We start from the raw sequence: 15,434 nt of genomic DNA, 5'->3' as shown, positions 1-15,434 counted from the left end.
TGCAGCTTAGATCTATGGATGGGAAACAGAAAATGTACCCCAGGACTGCCCCTGTACTACTAATGTACAGAGGCAAAACCTAATTACTTTATCCCATGCATATTTCATCTCATATTATCTATGCTATAATCCCTGTTATTCTTTTTACGAGGTTTATATATATGTATATAATTATCAACCATGGGATGGGTAAGGGTGATCTATAACCAAATGGGACAGGTTACTCTGAACACAAAAAAGGGAAATTGGCTAGGCTTAAATGTCCTGCAAAGGCAGATAGCCTAGTACTTACCTGCGAACATATGACAGCAGTAAAATAATGCAAGATCTAAAATACAGTAAGTACAAGTACAGTATATCTTAGTAGAAAGGCAGCAAACAAAATGTAAAATGTGTAAAACTATCCAGGCTTATCTTAAACAAATTACCTTTGACCCGATTTCCATACACTCCAACGTAAAATCTTAAAAAACAGACAGCTATACTCTTACACTTACTACAGAAATCTTAATGTGCAGTTTCAAGTACACTATAACTAGGGTCATCACTAAGCTCAAAACACCATCACTAGCTAATGAGTATCACCCTATATTCTAGCTAAATTCTTGAAAAAATATTTGCAACTGGATAACTGACTGCATTACTAAATGCAATATTGTCATACAGAACATGCCTGGTTCTGTTTTAAGTTCAGCACAATATTCCAAAGACGTGCATCTGAAGTGTTTTTCTCCAGGCCTCCACTGAAAATGGGCTCTGGTCCAGTTCGACTTTCCCGGTAAACAAATGCTAAATAAATAAATACATTTACTATATACTCCGTAACCAATCAATTATTTATAAACTGGGAAAAATAGATAATATTCTGGAGCTGTTTTCATCAGTCTAAAGCATGGATTTGAATCAGCAGGCTATTAGGCTTAATAAATTAGCAAACTAGGGTTATAGTTACAAAATAGATCTTCCACTACGACAACAACAGGGCATTTTGTTTTACATCTACTAATATGTTTGATTATAGCACATTCTCCTGTGGAGAACAGGAAGCTTCAGTTGTTAACTCACTACTGCTTTTGTTATTCACTAACAAAATGTCATGGGATCTTTAAAATATCAACAACCCTCTTTAAGCAGTTGATATCAAGTCTCAGAACAATATCAGAATTCTGAAAAAAATCTATTGTGAGACTTTAATCTAAAATAAGTTGACCATCAGCCCATTAAAGACTGTAGAAATATATAGACCTTCCAGTTTTCTTTCCCAAGTTCCAAAATAAGGGAGAGTATTCCTTGCATCTCCTAGATGTCCACAGATAGTTACATTTCTATTTACATAAAACTTCAGAATTAAGAAAATCAGATCAGCTTTTTGTCTCATATTCTGATACAAGAAAAGGTCAGCCAGTTTCAAAAGTCACTTTATCTAGATACCTATCATTGCTCATATTCCATATTTACAATTCTAAAAACAGAGCCCTCCCAAATCTGGTTAAAGCTCGTTCCACTAGATTTGTGGCCACATCTGCAGCTTTCCAGATAAATTACCAGTGGATAATATCTGTGCTGTGGCTACTTGGGCAAAACCTCATACCTTTATTACTCAATACAAAGTAGATTTGGCATCTAGGAGTAGAGTCTCCTTTGGTTCTATGGCTGTGAGGAATATTCTCCCATGAGCTACCAGAGAGTTTTGTTGTTTGGGACGTGGTCCCACAAGTGAGAATAAAGGCGAGATTGACAACATCACATAAAGAAGTTATGTTCTTACCATAATGTTCCATGTATGTTGTCCATTTCCTCCTTTGTTCTCACAACCTTCCCTCCTTGTCTCCTGCCTATACTCCTGGTAGACTTAGGGATTCAGCAGGACCATATAGCCTCAGAGCATATACCTTCTCAGTCTGATACTAATTCATAGTCGCATGTATAGGTATAGATATACCCTCTCATGTATATCAGGAAGCTGTTACTATATAAATTCTTCTTCCATGTGCTGCTGGGGGCAAACAAGACCTGAGGTGACTATGAGGTTACTATTATTATTATTATTATTATTATTATTATTATTATTATTATTATTATTAGCATTATGGGTAAAGAATGAGGCCCATGAGCTTTGCTGAAGACCTTGAGCTGGTGAAATCGCCGAGACGGATGTGACGCATCGGATCCAACCCACCAGTGAGAATAAAGGATGAGACAGACAACACACATGGAACATTATGGTAAGAACATAACTTCTTTTTACGTTCACCCTTGGTTTTTTGGCCTGGGCTGAGATTGAAAAGTGTCCACGAAGCACTACTTAATATACCCAGCTGAAAAATAAATAAATTAATGCTGATTTTTTTTCCCCATGGACTATGATGTTTGCAGATGACATTGTGATCTGTAGTGAGAGTAGGAAACAGGTGGAGGAGACCCTGGAGAGATGGAGATATGCTCTAGAGAGAAGAGGAATGAAGGTCAGCAGGACTAAGACAGAATATATGTGTGTGAATGAGAGGGAGGATAGAGGAATGGTGAGGATGCAAGGAGTAGAGGTGGCGAAGGTGGATGAGTTTAAATACTTGGGGTCAATAGTTCAGAGTAATGGTGAGTGTGGAAGAGAGGTGAAGAAGAGAATACAGGCAGGATGGAGTGGGTGGAGAAGAGTGTCAGGAGAGATTTGTGACGGACGAGTACCTGTAAGAGTGAAAGGGAAGGTCTACAAGAGGGTAGTGAGGCCAGCTGTGTTATATGGGTTGGAGACAGTGGCATTGACAAAAAGGCAGGAGTTTGAGTTGGATGCGGCAGGATTAAAGATGTTAAGATTTGCACTGGGTGTGACGAGGGTGAACAGGATTAGGAATAAGTATATTAGAGGGTCAGCCCAGGTTGGAAGGTTTGGAGACAAAGCCAGAGAGGCACGATTACGTTGGTTTGGACATGTGCTGAGGAGGGATGCTGAGTATATTGGGAAAAAGATGCTAAGGGTGAAGTTACCAGGTAACAAGAAAAGAGGAAGGCCTAAGTTAAGGTTTATGGATGTGGTGAGAGAGAACATGCAGGTGGTTGGTGTGACAGAGCAAGATGCAGAGGACAGGAAGAAATGGAAACAGGTGATCTGCTGTGGCGACCCCTAATGGGAACAGCCGAAAGAAGATGATGAATGCTGATTTTTTTCCCCAGTGTATAATGTCAGTGAAATTCTGTGGAACATTTGTGAAATACTACCAAAAACAGCATAAGCACTGTATATTTAAATGTCTTTCAAAGAGGCACACCAGCAGCTGCATCAATAAAAATGTTACCCTTACTGAGATTATTAGACATTCTTTCTTGCAATAGCAAACTATAGCCACAAGATGACAGAAGTATTTTATTTACTAGCTCCTAAAGATTCTTCACTGTTAAGTCCCATGGCTTTGTGCAGCTGAGTTGGCCTGACAGTTAGGTACATTTATAAAGTAAGTGCTCTGAAATGTATAATCTTGGCTGTCCGTCAATCAGTTTAGTTTATTTTGTTTTACTGCAGTTTACAGTGTCTGCCTCAGTCATATGACCTGGCCGCATTTGAAGGATCTGTTTCCTATGGAAACCTGATGAGCTGATTACTGTTCTCTGGTATGAACAACCCACCCATAAGGTAAATGAAGATGAGGGCCTTCTAAACAGTCACCCTTGAGGAGCTTAGTGTTCATTTGGAGGCTTTTTCTTCCTTTGGTACATTTTGTGTCTTTTATTTTTGCAGTATTGAATATATGCTTAGGTAACTTCACAATAACTTACTTATTAATATTTTGCATCAGTTTCTCACAACGTACATTAAACAAGGTTTTACTTCCATTTAATTCAATAAAACAGAGTTTACTAGGAAAATCTTACCATTAGCCATTCATTTAACCGTATTAGTAAAGAGTTCATTTTTTTTACTGAACCTGTCTGTGCAAAATAATACTATCCATGAACTGTTTTTACTTTACAACACTCTGCTTACCCAAATCACTATCATCTGTTTTCCTTTATCTTCTCTGCTTTCCTGTAACCAAATCACTGTGATCTGTTTTCCTTTATCTTCTCTGCAGTTGGAGCCACTTGGAGTTCTGTTCTGATGTCATCATATCTTCTTTTGTCCCACAGTGTGCATCCTACCAATCTCAGACACTTTATCTCCATCATCTTTAGCTTCTTCAACTGCTCTGCCTTCACTGTACAGGTTTTTGCAATATACAGAAGTACTGGTCACATCACTGTTTTATAAACCTTACTTTTCAGATTCTTTGGCATTCTTCTGAAATACACTACCCTGACTCTCTGTTCTAGTTGGCTGCCAGACTTCCCTTCTCCTCAACTACCCATCCTAGGTACTTGAAGTTGTTAACTTGTTTTACTATTTTCCCTTCTATCTCATTTCTCTACTTCTGCTGATTTCCCACATTTGCTGCTATCACTACTGTCTTATCTGAACTTGGTTTCATCCCATGTACCTTCAGTTTTGCATTCCACTCCCCCATCCTTTGCTGAAGGTCTTGCTAAGAGTTTACCTGTAATGCCACATTATCTGCATACAGCAGCTTTGTTGATCTGTCTCCTCTGACCTGTTTGCTGATGTATTTTGTCACCAGTATGAACAGCAGTGGGCTCAGAGATGAACCCTGATGCAAGTGTACTCCCAATGGGAACCCCTCTATGAGTCTGAACACTGTACTTGTATCATTGTGACTTGTTGACAGACTGCACTAATTGTACCAATGTTTCTGGGACTTTAAACCATCACTTGACCACCTGAATCTGACTTCTTGGGACTTTGTCATTTGCTTTCTCCAAGTCTAGGAATAAGGAGAGGGCCTGTTTCTTCGTCTGCAGCTTCTTCTCAACTATCTGCCTCACTGCAAACATTGGGTTGGTTGTGTTGCATTCAGATCTGAATCTGAGCTATTCATCTCCCATCTTACTTTCTACTACTCTGTGTATCTGTTTGTCAGTCAACCTGTCCAGAACTTTCATGCAGTGTGACAAGAGTTTGATACCACTTGTGAATGTCCCCTTTGTTCTTGCACACACTGACACTAGAATACGAATTCTCCAGTCACCTAGGATGCGCCTTTCCCTCCATACTGCTGTGAGTGGTGGGAAAATAAGGAAACATTTCTTTTTAAAGATGCAGGCACATGTAAGCTAATGACATGGGATAATAAATGAATGGAAGGCCTTCTCCCATCACTGTCCACAAAATGTGGTAAAAAGAATTATGCACACGTACTGCAGTGTAATAAAATCTCAACAGCAGGGAAGCAAGACAGAACACTGCACATTTATTCAACACTCCAAAATGCTAGCATAATTAGAGACTGTGTTTTAATATATCCTAATTCTGAGACTGCATTACCTCAAAAGAATTATCTTTAATCCAAGAAACAGTGATCTCAGAGTTAGAATATATGTGTTGTAGGAGTGCAGTGGGGAAAGCACCTCTGCAAGGAGCTTTCAGTATCTTATAGGAAGTTTGACTTCTTACTGTTGCCTTGACGATTCAAATTTAACTGTTCTCAGTTTTGATGGTTAAACACATAAATGGTAAAGCTTAGCCATACAGCTTCAATACAGTAGTATTACCTACAGTAGCAAGTTTTCCTGCTCCTGCTATATTTAGTTTGGACAGAATCCCACTTGCTCAGTGTACTTATGGTTGGTTTGTATTTCACTGATGTGATACTTGCCTACTATTTCTGTGGCACATGCTGCTTGGCAGTTCTTTCTCTTACACTGATTTGCTTGGGGGGAAAAACAAAAATGAAAAGTATGCATTAATGTACATTGTGTTACTTCTCTGTGTTTGAGCAATGTTATTATAAAAATATAAAAGTAATAGGGGTGTACAGGCTGCAAGGGGGTTACACCTACAAAAAAAGAATAATTATGCTGAAATTGTTTTATCTTATTGATTTGTTACATTTTAGTATAGTTTTGTGCCAGATTAGCATTTCTTTGAGATTATTTTATGTGTCTTGATTCTTTGGGTCTTTAGCTTAAGTATAGACATGGGAGTGCCTTTGTGGTGCTACATTATGGCTATTTCAAGTTGAAATTAAATGTAATGGAAGAGTAGAAACATTTACCAATAATGTACTTGTGCATGCATACACACACACACACACACACACACACACACACACACACACACACACACACACACACACACACAAACACACACACGTCACAATAGGCATCCTTAGTACAATACGTACACGTAATACGCTGTCCAGGTCAAGAGTGTGTTCCAACTATTTATTAGAAAAACAACAAGTTAAGCACTTTCATCCCCTCAAGGACTTCATCAGAACCTGATGCCATATAAAATCACATGACTTATATACAACTTAAAACATACATCACCCAATCACATTGCATCCTCATGACAGTTCCTTAATCCTTTAGTGTCCATCATATGTTACCATCAGTGAAAACAAAGTCACTGTCTAAAACTTAACCAATACGATAGATATATGGTAAAAAGCTAATTAAAACTTAATAAAAACCAAAATCTTCCTATATTATTTGTGACCAAACATACGGGTCTAGATCAAATCAATGAAAATCCATTATATCGAATACCAAAACAGCAACACATATTACTCGAACCGCGAAAATACTGAATGCACTAAACCACGAAATTTAAAATATCGAACGCTCATAGTCGGCCACCCCCACCACCCGCTACATACTACCTACTCAAACAAAATAAATAAACCACATACATACACTAAGCAAGCCCTACTCCTAACCCTAAAGTAAAGCACTAAAACTCTACTTCTAACTCTACACTAAACCCCACATACACAACTATCTATGCACTATCCTTAACCCCTCCCTAACCCTAAGGTCCGTAACTACAGCACACTTCCCCTACGTAGATATACCCAAACAAAATAAATAATACACATAAATACATTTAACAAAACCCTACTTCTAACACTACACTAAATCTTACACACATTACCTATCTATATACTTACCTTAACCCGCACCCTAACCCTAAGGTCTGTAACTATCACACCCTTACCTTACGGAGCTATACCGCAGACGGGCCAACCAAAACACTTCGACATTTCGAATTTCGCTGTTTTGCACATTTGACGATTACGTATTTCGCGCAATACATGTTGATGATTTTGTATTCGCGTTAACGGAGTTTCGACAATCTAATAGGAACTCCAAACATACATAAATATACCCACATTTCAACATGTGCCTCTTATACAAAAATTATGTTTAAAATTCTATTTAAAATGCATATACTCTATTAAAATTATAGAATACAAGGAACTACTATGGCAATTTAGATAGATGCAATGCACAAACCAGGTTTAAACGAATATGTCACGATTAATTCTGTACTTAAAATGAGAGCTGCTAAACTGTAACATTTTTTACTAATGTTGCTTATTTTAATATAGTATATGCATTTTAAAGATGGGGCAGTCTGCAAAATTCTGGACAGTTAAAAGGTAAACTCCAAAGTAGTTGGTTGGCACAGATTTAAATAATTACAAAGCAACATTTATTGAATTGAGAGAAAAAGAGCAGTTCTATAAATCAAGGCACTGCAATGTGGCAACACTTCTATTTAATGCTATTTCTTTAGTTATAAGAATATGCATACATATTTAGGAAATGTTGGTTCAACATTTATTTTTTAAGAGATAAGACATATTAAATGCCTCATGTGAAGTGTGAAATATAAATCAAATAATCTGTTTCTTGGACTCCATTTAAGTAAATGCAAATATCAGCATTTCTCTTAACTATTAGGATTTTGGTGTATTCCATTACACCTTCCTATTCATTACATGAAGGCAAGAAAACAGTAATGTAACACTGATTTAAGGTGTACAAATACAACACTCCAAGAAGATATGCAGAAAACACCAGGACAGGAGTTTTAGCTAAACCTGCAGTAAGATGGGCAGTTATAATTACAGCATACTCCTTAAAGGGACTTTACTTAGGGAAGAGAATATTTCTTTACAGGATGCTAATTGCTGCTTCCCTTGTTGGCTGTCACCTGATCATAAGCATTTTATAAGGGTGTGTCACAAGAAAAGCAAAGTGAAGCTGGAGTTTCAAGCTAGAGTAGAACTGAAAGGGACAATACAAGATGCTGGCATGCTCATGGCTGGAACATCAGTGTTCCTTAAGGTAAATGAGAACCATAAATGCCAAACACAGCCACTGTGACTCCTTCCAGTATTTCATTACAATGCTTTTCACGTAACACAAGAAGTAAACACAGACTCATGCTTTTTTTTCTATATTTAACAAATTATAAAAATGGCAGATTATTCTTTAGATGGAGTGGCTGCATGTTGGACCCAATGAGTTAGAATTTGTGAACATGTGTGTGCATGTGTGTCTGAGTTGCTGAAATAATGAGATGGGGTTGATACATACATATATGTGTGTGTGTGTGTGTGTGTGTGTGTGTGTGTGTGTGTGTGTGTGTGTGTGTGTGTGTGTGTGTGTGTACATGTATACACACACACACACACACACACACACATATATATATATATATATATATATACATAAATATATATACACACACACACACACACACACACACACACACACACACACACACATGCACTTTCGCAAAACAGAAATAAAAAAAATAAAAAGCATCATAAACTTAAAAAAAAAAACCAACAGTAATCACGTTTATGCAGGGGGCAAGCCCGCCTGCACCCCCCACATTTATATTCTCACTCCGAGATCGCACTACAGTAGGGAAAAGGGAATATTCCCTTATCCTCACTGTGCCGCGATCTCAGCAACAGCCCTTTTGCGATGTGTTTTATTTTTTTATTTCTGTTTCACAAAAGTGCATTTTCTGTGAAAAAGCACTTTCGCGAAACTGAGCACGAGTGTTTGCTTTTCGTTGAAACATGAATTCAGTAAACATTCCTAAATCCATATATATATATATATATATATATATAAATATAGATATATATATATATATATATATATATATATATATATATATATATATATATATATATATATATATATATATAAAAACTGAGATCTAATTCAGTAATATAAATTTGTTTAATTTTTGGTAACTTTAGGATCTTCTTGTTTAGGGTAAATACAAGTAAATTATGAGTGCTTCATCAAATAATCTACCTAGGATGCTTCTCATATATCTGTTTAGGTAGTCAGATCACACCTGTGCTATCAAGATTAAAATAACTTACTCTACACATGCAAGATGTACATCACATTTTTATTTAAATTTTTTTGCCCCCTTGGGATTTCATTCAATTGGCCCAGCCACCAGTGGCCCACAGACACACTGGGTATGCCAAGCCCATCTCCTACTTACTACATTTTTTGCTGGGGACAGTTGTGGATCCTTCAGGTGTCCTGGGACATTGACTATCTCTACATCAGTCCTGCTTTTTTTTTTCTTTATATGCCCAATCTACGTTTCACCCCATCTTCCATACTCATCACTTACGTAAAAGGGCAACTCCCTTCTTTGGACCAAAGCTACTCTAAAGAAGTGTCATGGACAAATACCCTCCCACCATGGATAAGTACACCCATCCTTCCCTGCAACACCATCAGTCACCTGAACTGCTAATCAAACCTGAGTCGACTGGACCACACTTAGGACTTAATCCTTTGATGCCACCAGAGAGGCTTGACTTCCATTATATCTGTGTATTGTTTCATATTTCCTAATAACATATATGTAATCATGTTATGACACAGAAAAAATATTACAGCAACTTGAAAAATGTATCACAGCAGCACTTAATTCCTTCCTAATTAATTATTCCATATGGCAATTCTTCCATATGATAGATACCTTTGATCCCACTGGTGTACAAGGTTAATTAATGAACTGTAGTACAGTGCTATAAAAGTTACAAATATGCAGTTCAGGCAGTTGAAATTGGGATGGAGGCAGACTGTTGTTATAGTGCCTGATAATGCAGACATCATGGCTGAAGGTAAACAAAACAGACTGGTTCAGGCTGAATGAATAAACCTCCACTCCAGTCTCAGCCCTCACATTTCCATGCTCTGTGCTGACATTCTTCTATAATGCTTCTGAGCAGTCATTAAAGGAGTGGAAAGCCAAGAGAATAACCACATAGGGTTAATCCTGCAGGAGGCAGGACAGGATGGGAGCCTGCCCTGAGGAAAGGGATCTTAAAGTTAACCCTTTCCTCTAACTAAGTTAATAATGTGTTAGAATTAAAAGAGAATTCTGTCCAACACCATTTCACTGGATGGTACTTCTGCACACACATCCTATATACTTGCTCAACTTTGATGGCACAACTCACCTTCCCCAAATGATGTGATTGTTTCCTTCAGTGGTTCAACTTCACAGGTGAATCTTGCAGACCGTCCCAGTTCCTCATCATATTTACGTTCACTTACAAAAAGCTAAAAGAAATAAGTGAGACAAGGCTTTGTGTGTCATATTACAGATTTTAATGTCATATTTCTGCCATTTATTACCTGTTTTTCTTGCTTAGTAATGCATATCCACTAACTGATGTTATAGGTTCTGTTTTAATTCCACAGATATGGTGCTGCTCAATCCATTATGAGTGCTGCCTGCAAGAATTGCTACACCCTTATCTGATAAACTTGTACTAACTGGGGCACTTACAATACTGCGAATACATATGCCCAGCACTTCTTATTCTTCACCTCTGCAAGCTCAGTAAGTGACACGGTACTTTTCTTTATTACAGGCTCCAAAGTTTTGGACTTCATCATCACAAATGTAGCACCAATTAATCTATACCTACTATTATACATTTGCCGGGTAAGTCTGACAGTCACACGGTGTTTTTCACCATTACAGCTCAAACAAAACCCTCGCAAACTATATTATCTTCAGAGATTTCTCCAAGATCAAGCTACTTCTGCTTGATGAAGACCAGAAGAGCTTTAAGAGAACCTCTCCCCTTGACCCATCCACCCCCTCATAAAAAACACAGCTGCTTTCACTAAGAGCTTCTATTCACTCCTTAACATCTGCATCAAAACCTCAGCCCTGTTTCATAATAAATGCAGTGCCAGGTTTAGAAACAAACCTCTTTGGTGGATCTCCAATATTATTAAGCTATAGAAGAAAAGGAAAAACTGTTGCAACCAAACTGAAAAAATGCCCTTGACGACTAAATTCAGGAAGCTAAACAAAGAGCTAAGAAACAAGAATCAACATACCTGTCAAGGACAATTATACATTCTTAATCAATTATACAAGGAAGTTGTGAAATAATACCCAGCATTGCTCAGAGCTGATACATAATGACACTACCTGTTCAGCCTCTGAGCGACACAGCAGGTATATTAGCTGACAAATTCAGTATATCTCCAACTTGCTTCCATACCCTTGAATCCCTGGAGTCCCTCCCACACACACAATCTCCCTAGAGTAATCCCTTCAGAAAGAAAGCACTCGTTCCGTCGGACCTAATAATGTGCCTTAGTGTTCCATACGAAGCACTGTCTCACTGACCCACTAAACCACAGCATCTAATCTGGCTTTGTGCCTGAGACTTGAAAAATGGTTGTCATCAACCCTCTTCACAACTGAGTTCTCACTCTAGACAACTATAGACCCATAAGCCTCACACACCTTATCTGCAAAACAATGGAAAGCATTATTATTGACCTTGAAATGCTGTCAGCTTGTAAACTGTCATAGTATATGTTATTTCGTGCATCGATATTTGGAAAACAGTGATGTGTTTTTGTGGAACCCGATGGCCGCATGGTCACGTGTATGGAGTTCTGATCTATTACATGGGTACAGGAAGACAAGAAGGCACATACTATTGGGCATATAAACCTTTCAGTTAATTCTGACAGGAACAGCATCACTGCTATTGCTGGTTGCTAGACATAGTAAGACCTTTACCTTGCACAGCTGAAACCCACTTTGTCTGCAGGTATATATCATTGTCTACACAGCAAACATAGTCATTGAAAGCTTTTTTATCATGTCAAGTTATTTAATGCACCCTTTAGGTAGTTGTCTCTGCCTGATGACTCAGGTCATGACTGAAAATGGTCTTTTGGCCAGCTCACCTTCCTGGTCAGGAAACAAACATTAAATAAGTAAATAAAAACACAGGAATCTGAAACCAGACCTTTTGAAGTAAACTTGCAAGGTCACAGGCTTAAGCTGAATCAGTACCACAGCCGGTCACATGATTTAACTAATATTCTGAAAGTGGTGAGTTCAAGTCATAAGTGATTCACTTATTTCTTTCTTCAGAGTGTCTGCATATGTTTTGTAATTTTTTTTATGTGAGACAGACTTCTACACTGTCGCAGTGATCAATTATTCATACAACTGCTGAGTTATGCATATGGAAATAATCTGCTTGGGGGCTTAACTAACACCACTATAAGAACAATGCACGTAGGACCAAGGTTCAAGTCTCTGAAGAAGAGGAGAAAGAAGAAGCATATGTTTTCAGTTGTGTTTTTGAGCTCACACCTAAAATATACATACCATACCATACTATACCATTCATCTGTATGATTCTAACACAGTCTGAATTATGCCAGCAGGACAGTAAAGTCCTCAAAGGAATTTTCAGTGTAATAACACAGCATTCATTGTATTGCATTTGTCATAAATGTTCTTTATTACTGTAGCCTGAAAGTATATTGAAATATAATTTCAGATAGTGTTTTCTTTGAGATATGCCCAATGTAAGAATATATTTAAAAATACATGCCCCATTGTATTTACCTTAATCTCAGCTCGGAGTTCCGAAAGCTGAATTTCAGACATCTGAATGGCCATATCAGTCATTTTCTTTAACTCCATTGCTTTCTTCTGGCGGGCGTTCAAAATTTCCACTGGCAAAAAAACAAAAAAAACAAAAAAACAGAAGTGCATGAAACAACTGGCACCGAATGTCAAAACAGTAAGACAGAAGCTGCATCTAACAAACTACTGCACATACCCCCCATTTTCTACATCTGCTCTTTTTTATATTGCCTTTTCCTTACATTTCTGAGGTTATAAGTTGTTGCTAGTAATTATTATATCTACTTTGGAATCACATATAGACACACATAAAGACACAAACACGCACAAAACCTTGGCTTAGTAACCCCTTAGCACCGTTTGAGGAAGAGTCCATATTTTTCATGCAGGATTAAACTTTCAGTGTCCACTCTTAATAAAATAACAGTCAATAACTATATGTAGGTCTCTTCCTTAGCCGGAAAGTATTTCTTCAGCTTTTTCTTTCTTCCACTCCTCAGGCTTCTTTTCCATCCTGAATGGCTCCTTATTGAAATTCTGAAACTTGTAATTGTGACAGAGACAGAGTCATGGAATTATGGGAAAGAAACTACAACAGTGCGTATCAAAAATTGCTGTCCTCATTTAAAGTTGCTTTTCCAGGGGAGCAAGCCCCTTGCCCCTCCAATGTGGAGGCTGTACCTCCAAACATATCCTCATCCTTTTGTATGCTAAATCTAAGATCACCGTGCTTTGGAGAAATGGGAATACAGGGACACACAGCTATCTTGGAGTTAGAATATGCAAGTCTGCATTTTTACTTGTTCAGTCGCTTGCCTTGCTATTGAAAATGTTAACATAAAGGAGCATACACTACATATAAATGTTTTCCCACTGGTACATTTTTGCCTTCATGTGCTATCTTACAGTGTATTTTCTTAATGCAGTCTTCGTCAATTTCTCAATGTACATGGCACTAATCTGGTCTCTGCCAGAAATCACGTCTGTGACAAATGACTGTATTCCTTTCCACCAGGGTTGGGCAGCTGGCCATTGACTACTATATCTTACCTTCACCTTGCCAGCTTCTTAGCAAGTGCCATATGTAGTACTCGAAGACCAGCTGGCTGCAGCACTGTTACGGCTACAAACTCTTTGTCAACAGAGCCAGAAACTTCTTATACTCTTCTGTCAATCAAAGCTATCTAAACCATTCTGAGCATCTCACAGATCTCTCGGCCACTTTTTTGCCCAACCTATGCTGCTCCTTTGCTTCTTTTATGCTATTCCATTTTTTAATTCTCTCCTTTTTTGTCTTTTTGATAATTATCTTGAGCACGTCTACATTTAAGCTTCTAGAGCTGTCGTGTGAAAAAGTTTACAGCTGCTTGTTGCAAGCATTTTTAAATAGATCCAATCTGACCAGTGTTCTCATTTTACTGCTTTAACTCTAGTTAGGTAGCTACTTACTATTTCCAAATTAAGCTCTTAGGCATTTAAGGTCTGAATAGATTCAAGATGATATCCCAAACAAAACTATGATTACAGCAATCCATTGTTAACAGTAAAAAAAAATAACAGAATTTGCAAATTACTGTTATTCACTCCCATCTTATAACCCTCTGCTAGCCCTGCATTCATAGTGTAGGATCTGAGATGGTAGATAGGATCAGAAGAAAAGTCAGCCTGATGCCCCTTGAAGCCAGACAGCTGATTTATTGCAAGTAAGAAAAAAACTATGAGGAAAAGAGCAATATCAGGTCATGTAATGAAGAGAAAACGAGTACAAATAAAAAATGTATAGATGGATAGATATAGATATAGGTATAGGCATAGGTATAGGTATAGGTTTAGATATAGGTATAGGTATAGATAAAGGTATAGGTAAAGGTATAGTTATATGTATAGATATAGGTATAGGTATAGGTATAAATATAGGTATAGTTATAGATATAGGTATAGGTATAGGTAAAGGTATAGGTATAGATATAGGTATAGATATAGATATATATATATATATATATATATATATATATAGGTATAGATATAGATATAGGTATAGGTATAGGTATAGTAATAGGTATAGGTATAGATATAGGTATAGCTATAGGTATAGATATAGGTATAGATATAGATATAGATATAGATATAGATATAGATATAGATATAGATATAGATATAGATATGTGGCTATATCTACCCATATAGATAGACAGACAGATAAGATAGATAGATAGATAGATAGATAGATAGATAGATAGACAGATAGACAGATAGATAGATAGATGTACAGAGATTATTAATAATTCTTGGAGATGTACTGGAGGATGAGATGTTAGCCCATCCACTTCTTTTGCTGTAGACCAAAAGAAGATGTGGACTTGTAAAAGATTCAGGGTACAGGCTCTTCAAGTTAGGGACTACAACTGCCACCATCACCACGTCCATAGTGATTGTCAAAGATGACACTAAACTGAATCCTAACTATTTCCATAACGGTAAGGTTGTTGGAGAAGAGCTGCATCCCTGTAAGTGTACCACTCCACGATTGTATCCAGCCTTGTAGTACACCAGTTATCAGTATCAGACATCAAGAGAAATGCTAGAAACCACCAAAATGGAGACAACAAGATGGTGCCACAGGTCCCCACTGTAG

The 15,434-nt window shown here is 37.5% G+C and overlaps 1 protein-coding gene across 1 annotated transcript in view; it reads right to left on the bottom strand.

Annotated features, from left to right (window-relative positions):
• Nucleotides 1-15,434, bottom strand: part of SPATS2L (spermatogenesis associated serine rich 2 like) — a 430,773-nt gene that overhangs the window by 19,268 nt on the left and 396,071 nt on the right. Inside the window, exons 9-10 of the mRNA XM_044060630.1 lie at nucleotides 12,779-12,888; nucleotides 10,344-10,446 (exon numbers count right to left, since the gene is read on the bottom strand). Coding sequence (XP_043916565.1) covers nucleotides 10,344-10,446; nucleotides 12,779-12,888 — 213 coding nt within the window. The remainder of the gene's footprint in view (nucleotides 1-10,343; nucleotides 10,447-12,778; nucleotides 12,889-15,434) is intronic.

The sequence above is a fragment of the Protopterus annectens genome, chromosome 2.part0 (genome assembly GCF_019279795.1).
Source record: "Protopterus annectens isolate FY-2018-M chromosome 2.part0, PAN1.0, whole genome shotgun sequence".
NCBI lineage: Eukaryota > Metazoa > Chordata > Ceratodontiformes > Protopteridae > Protopterus > Protopterus annectens.
This window is presented reverse-complemented; position numbering and strand designations above follow the sequence as displayed.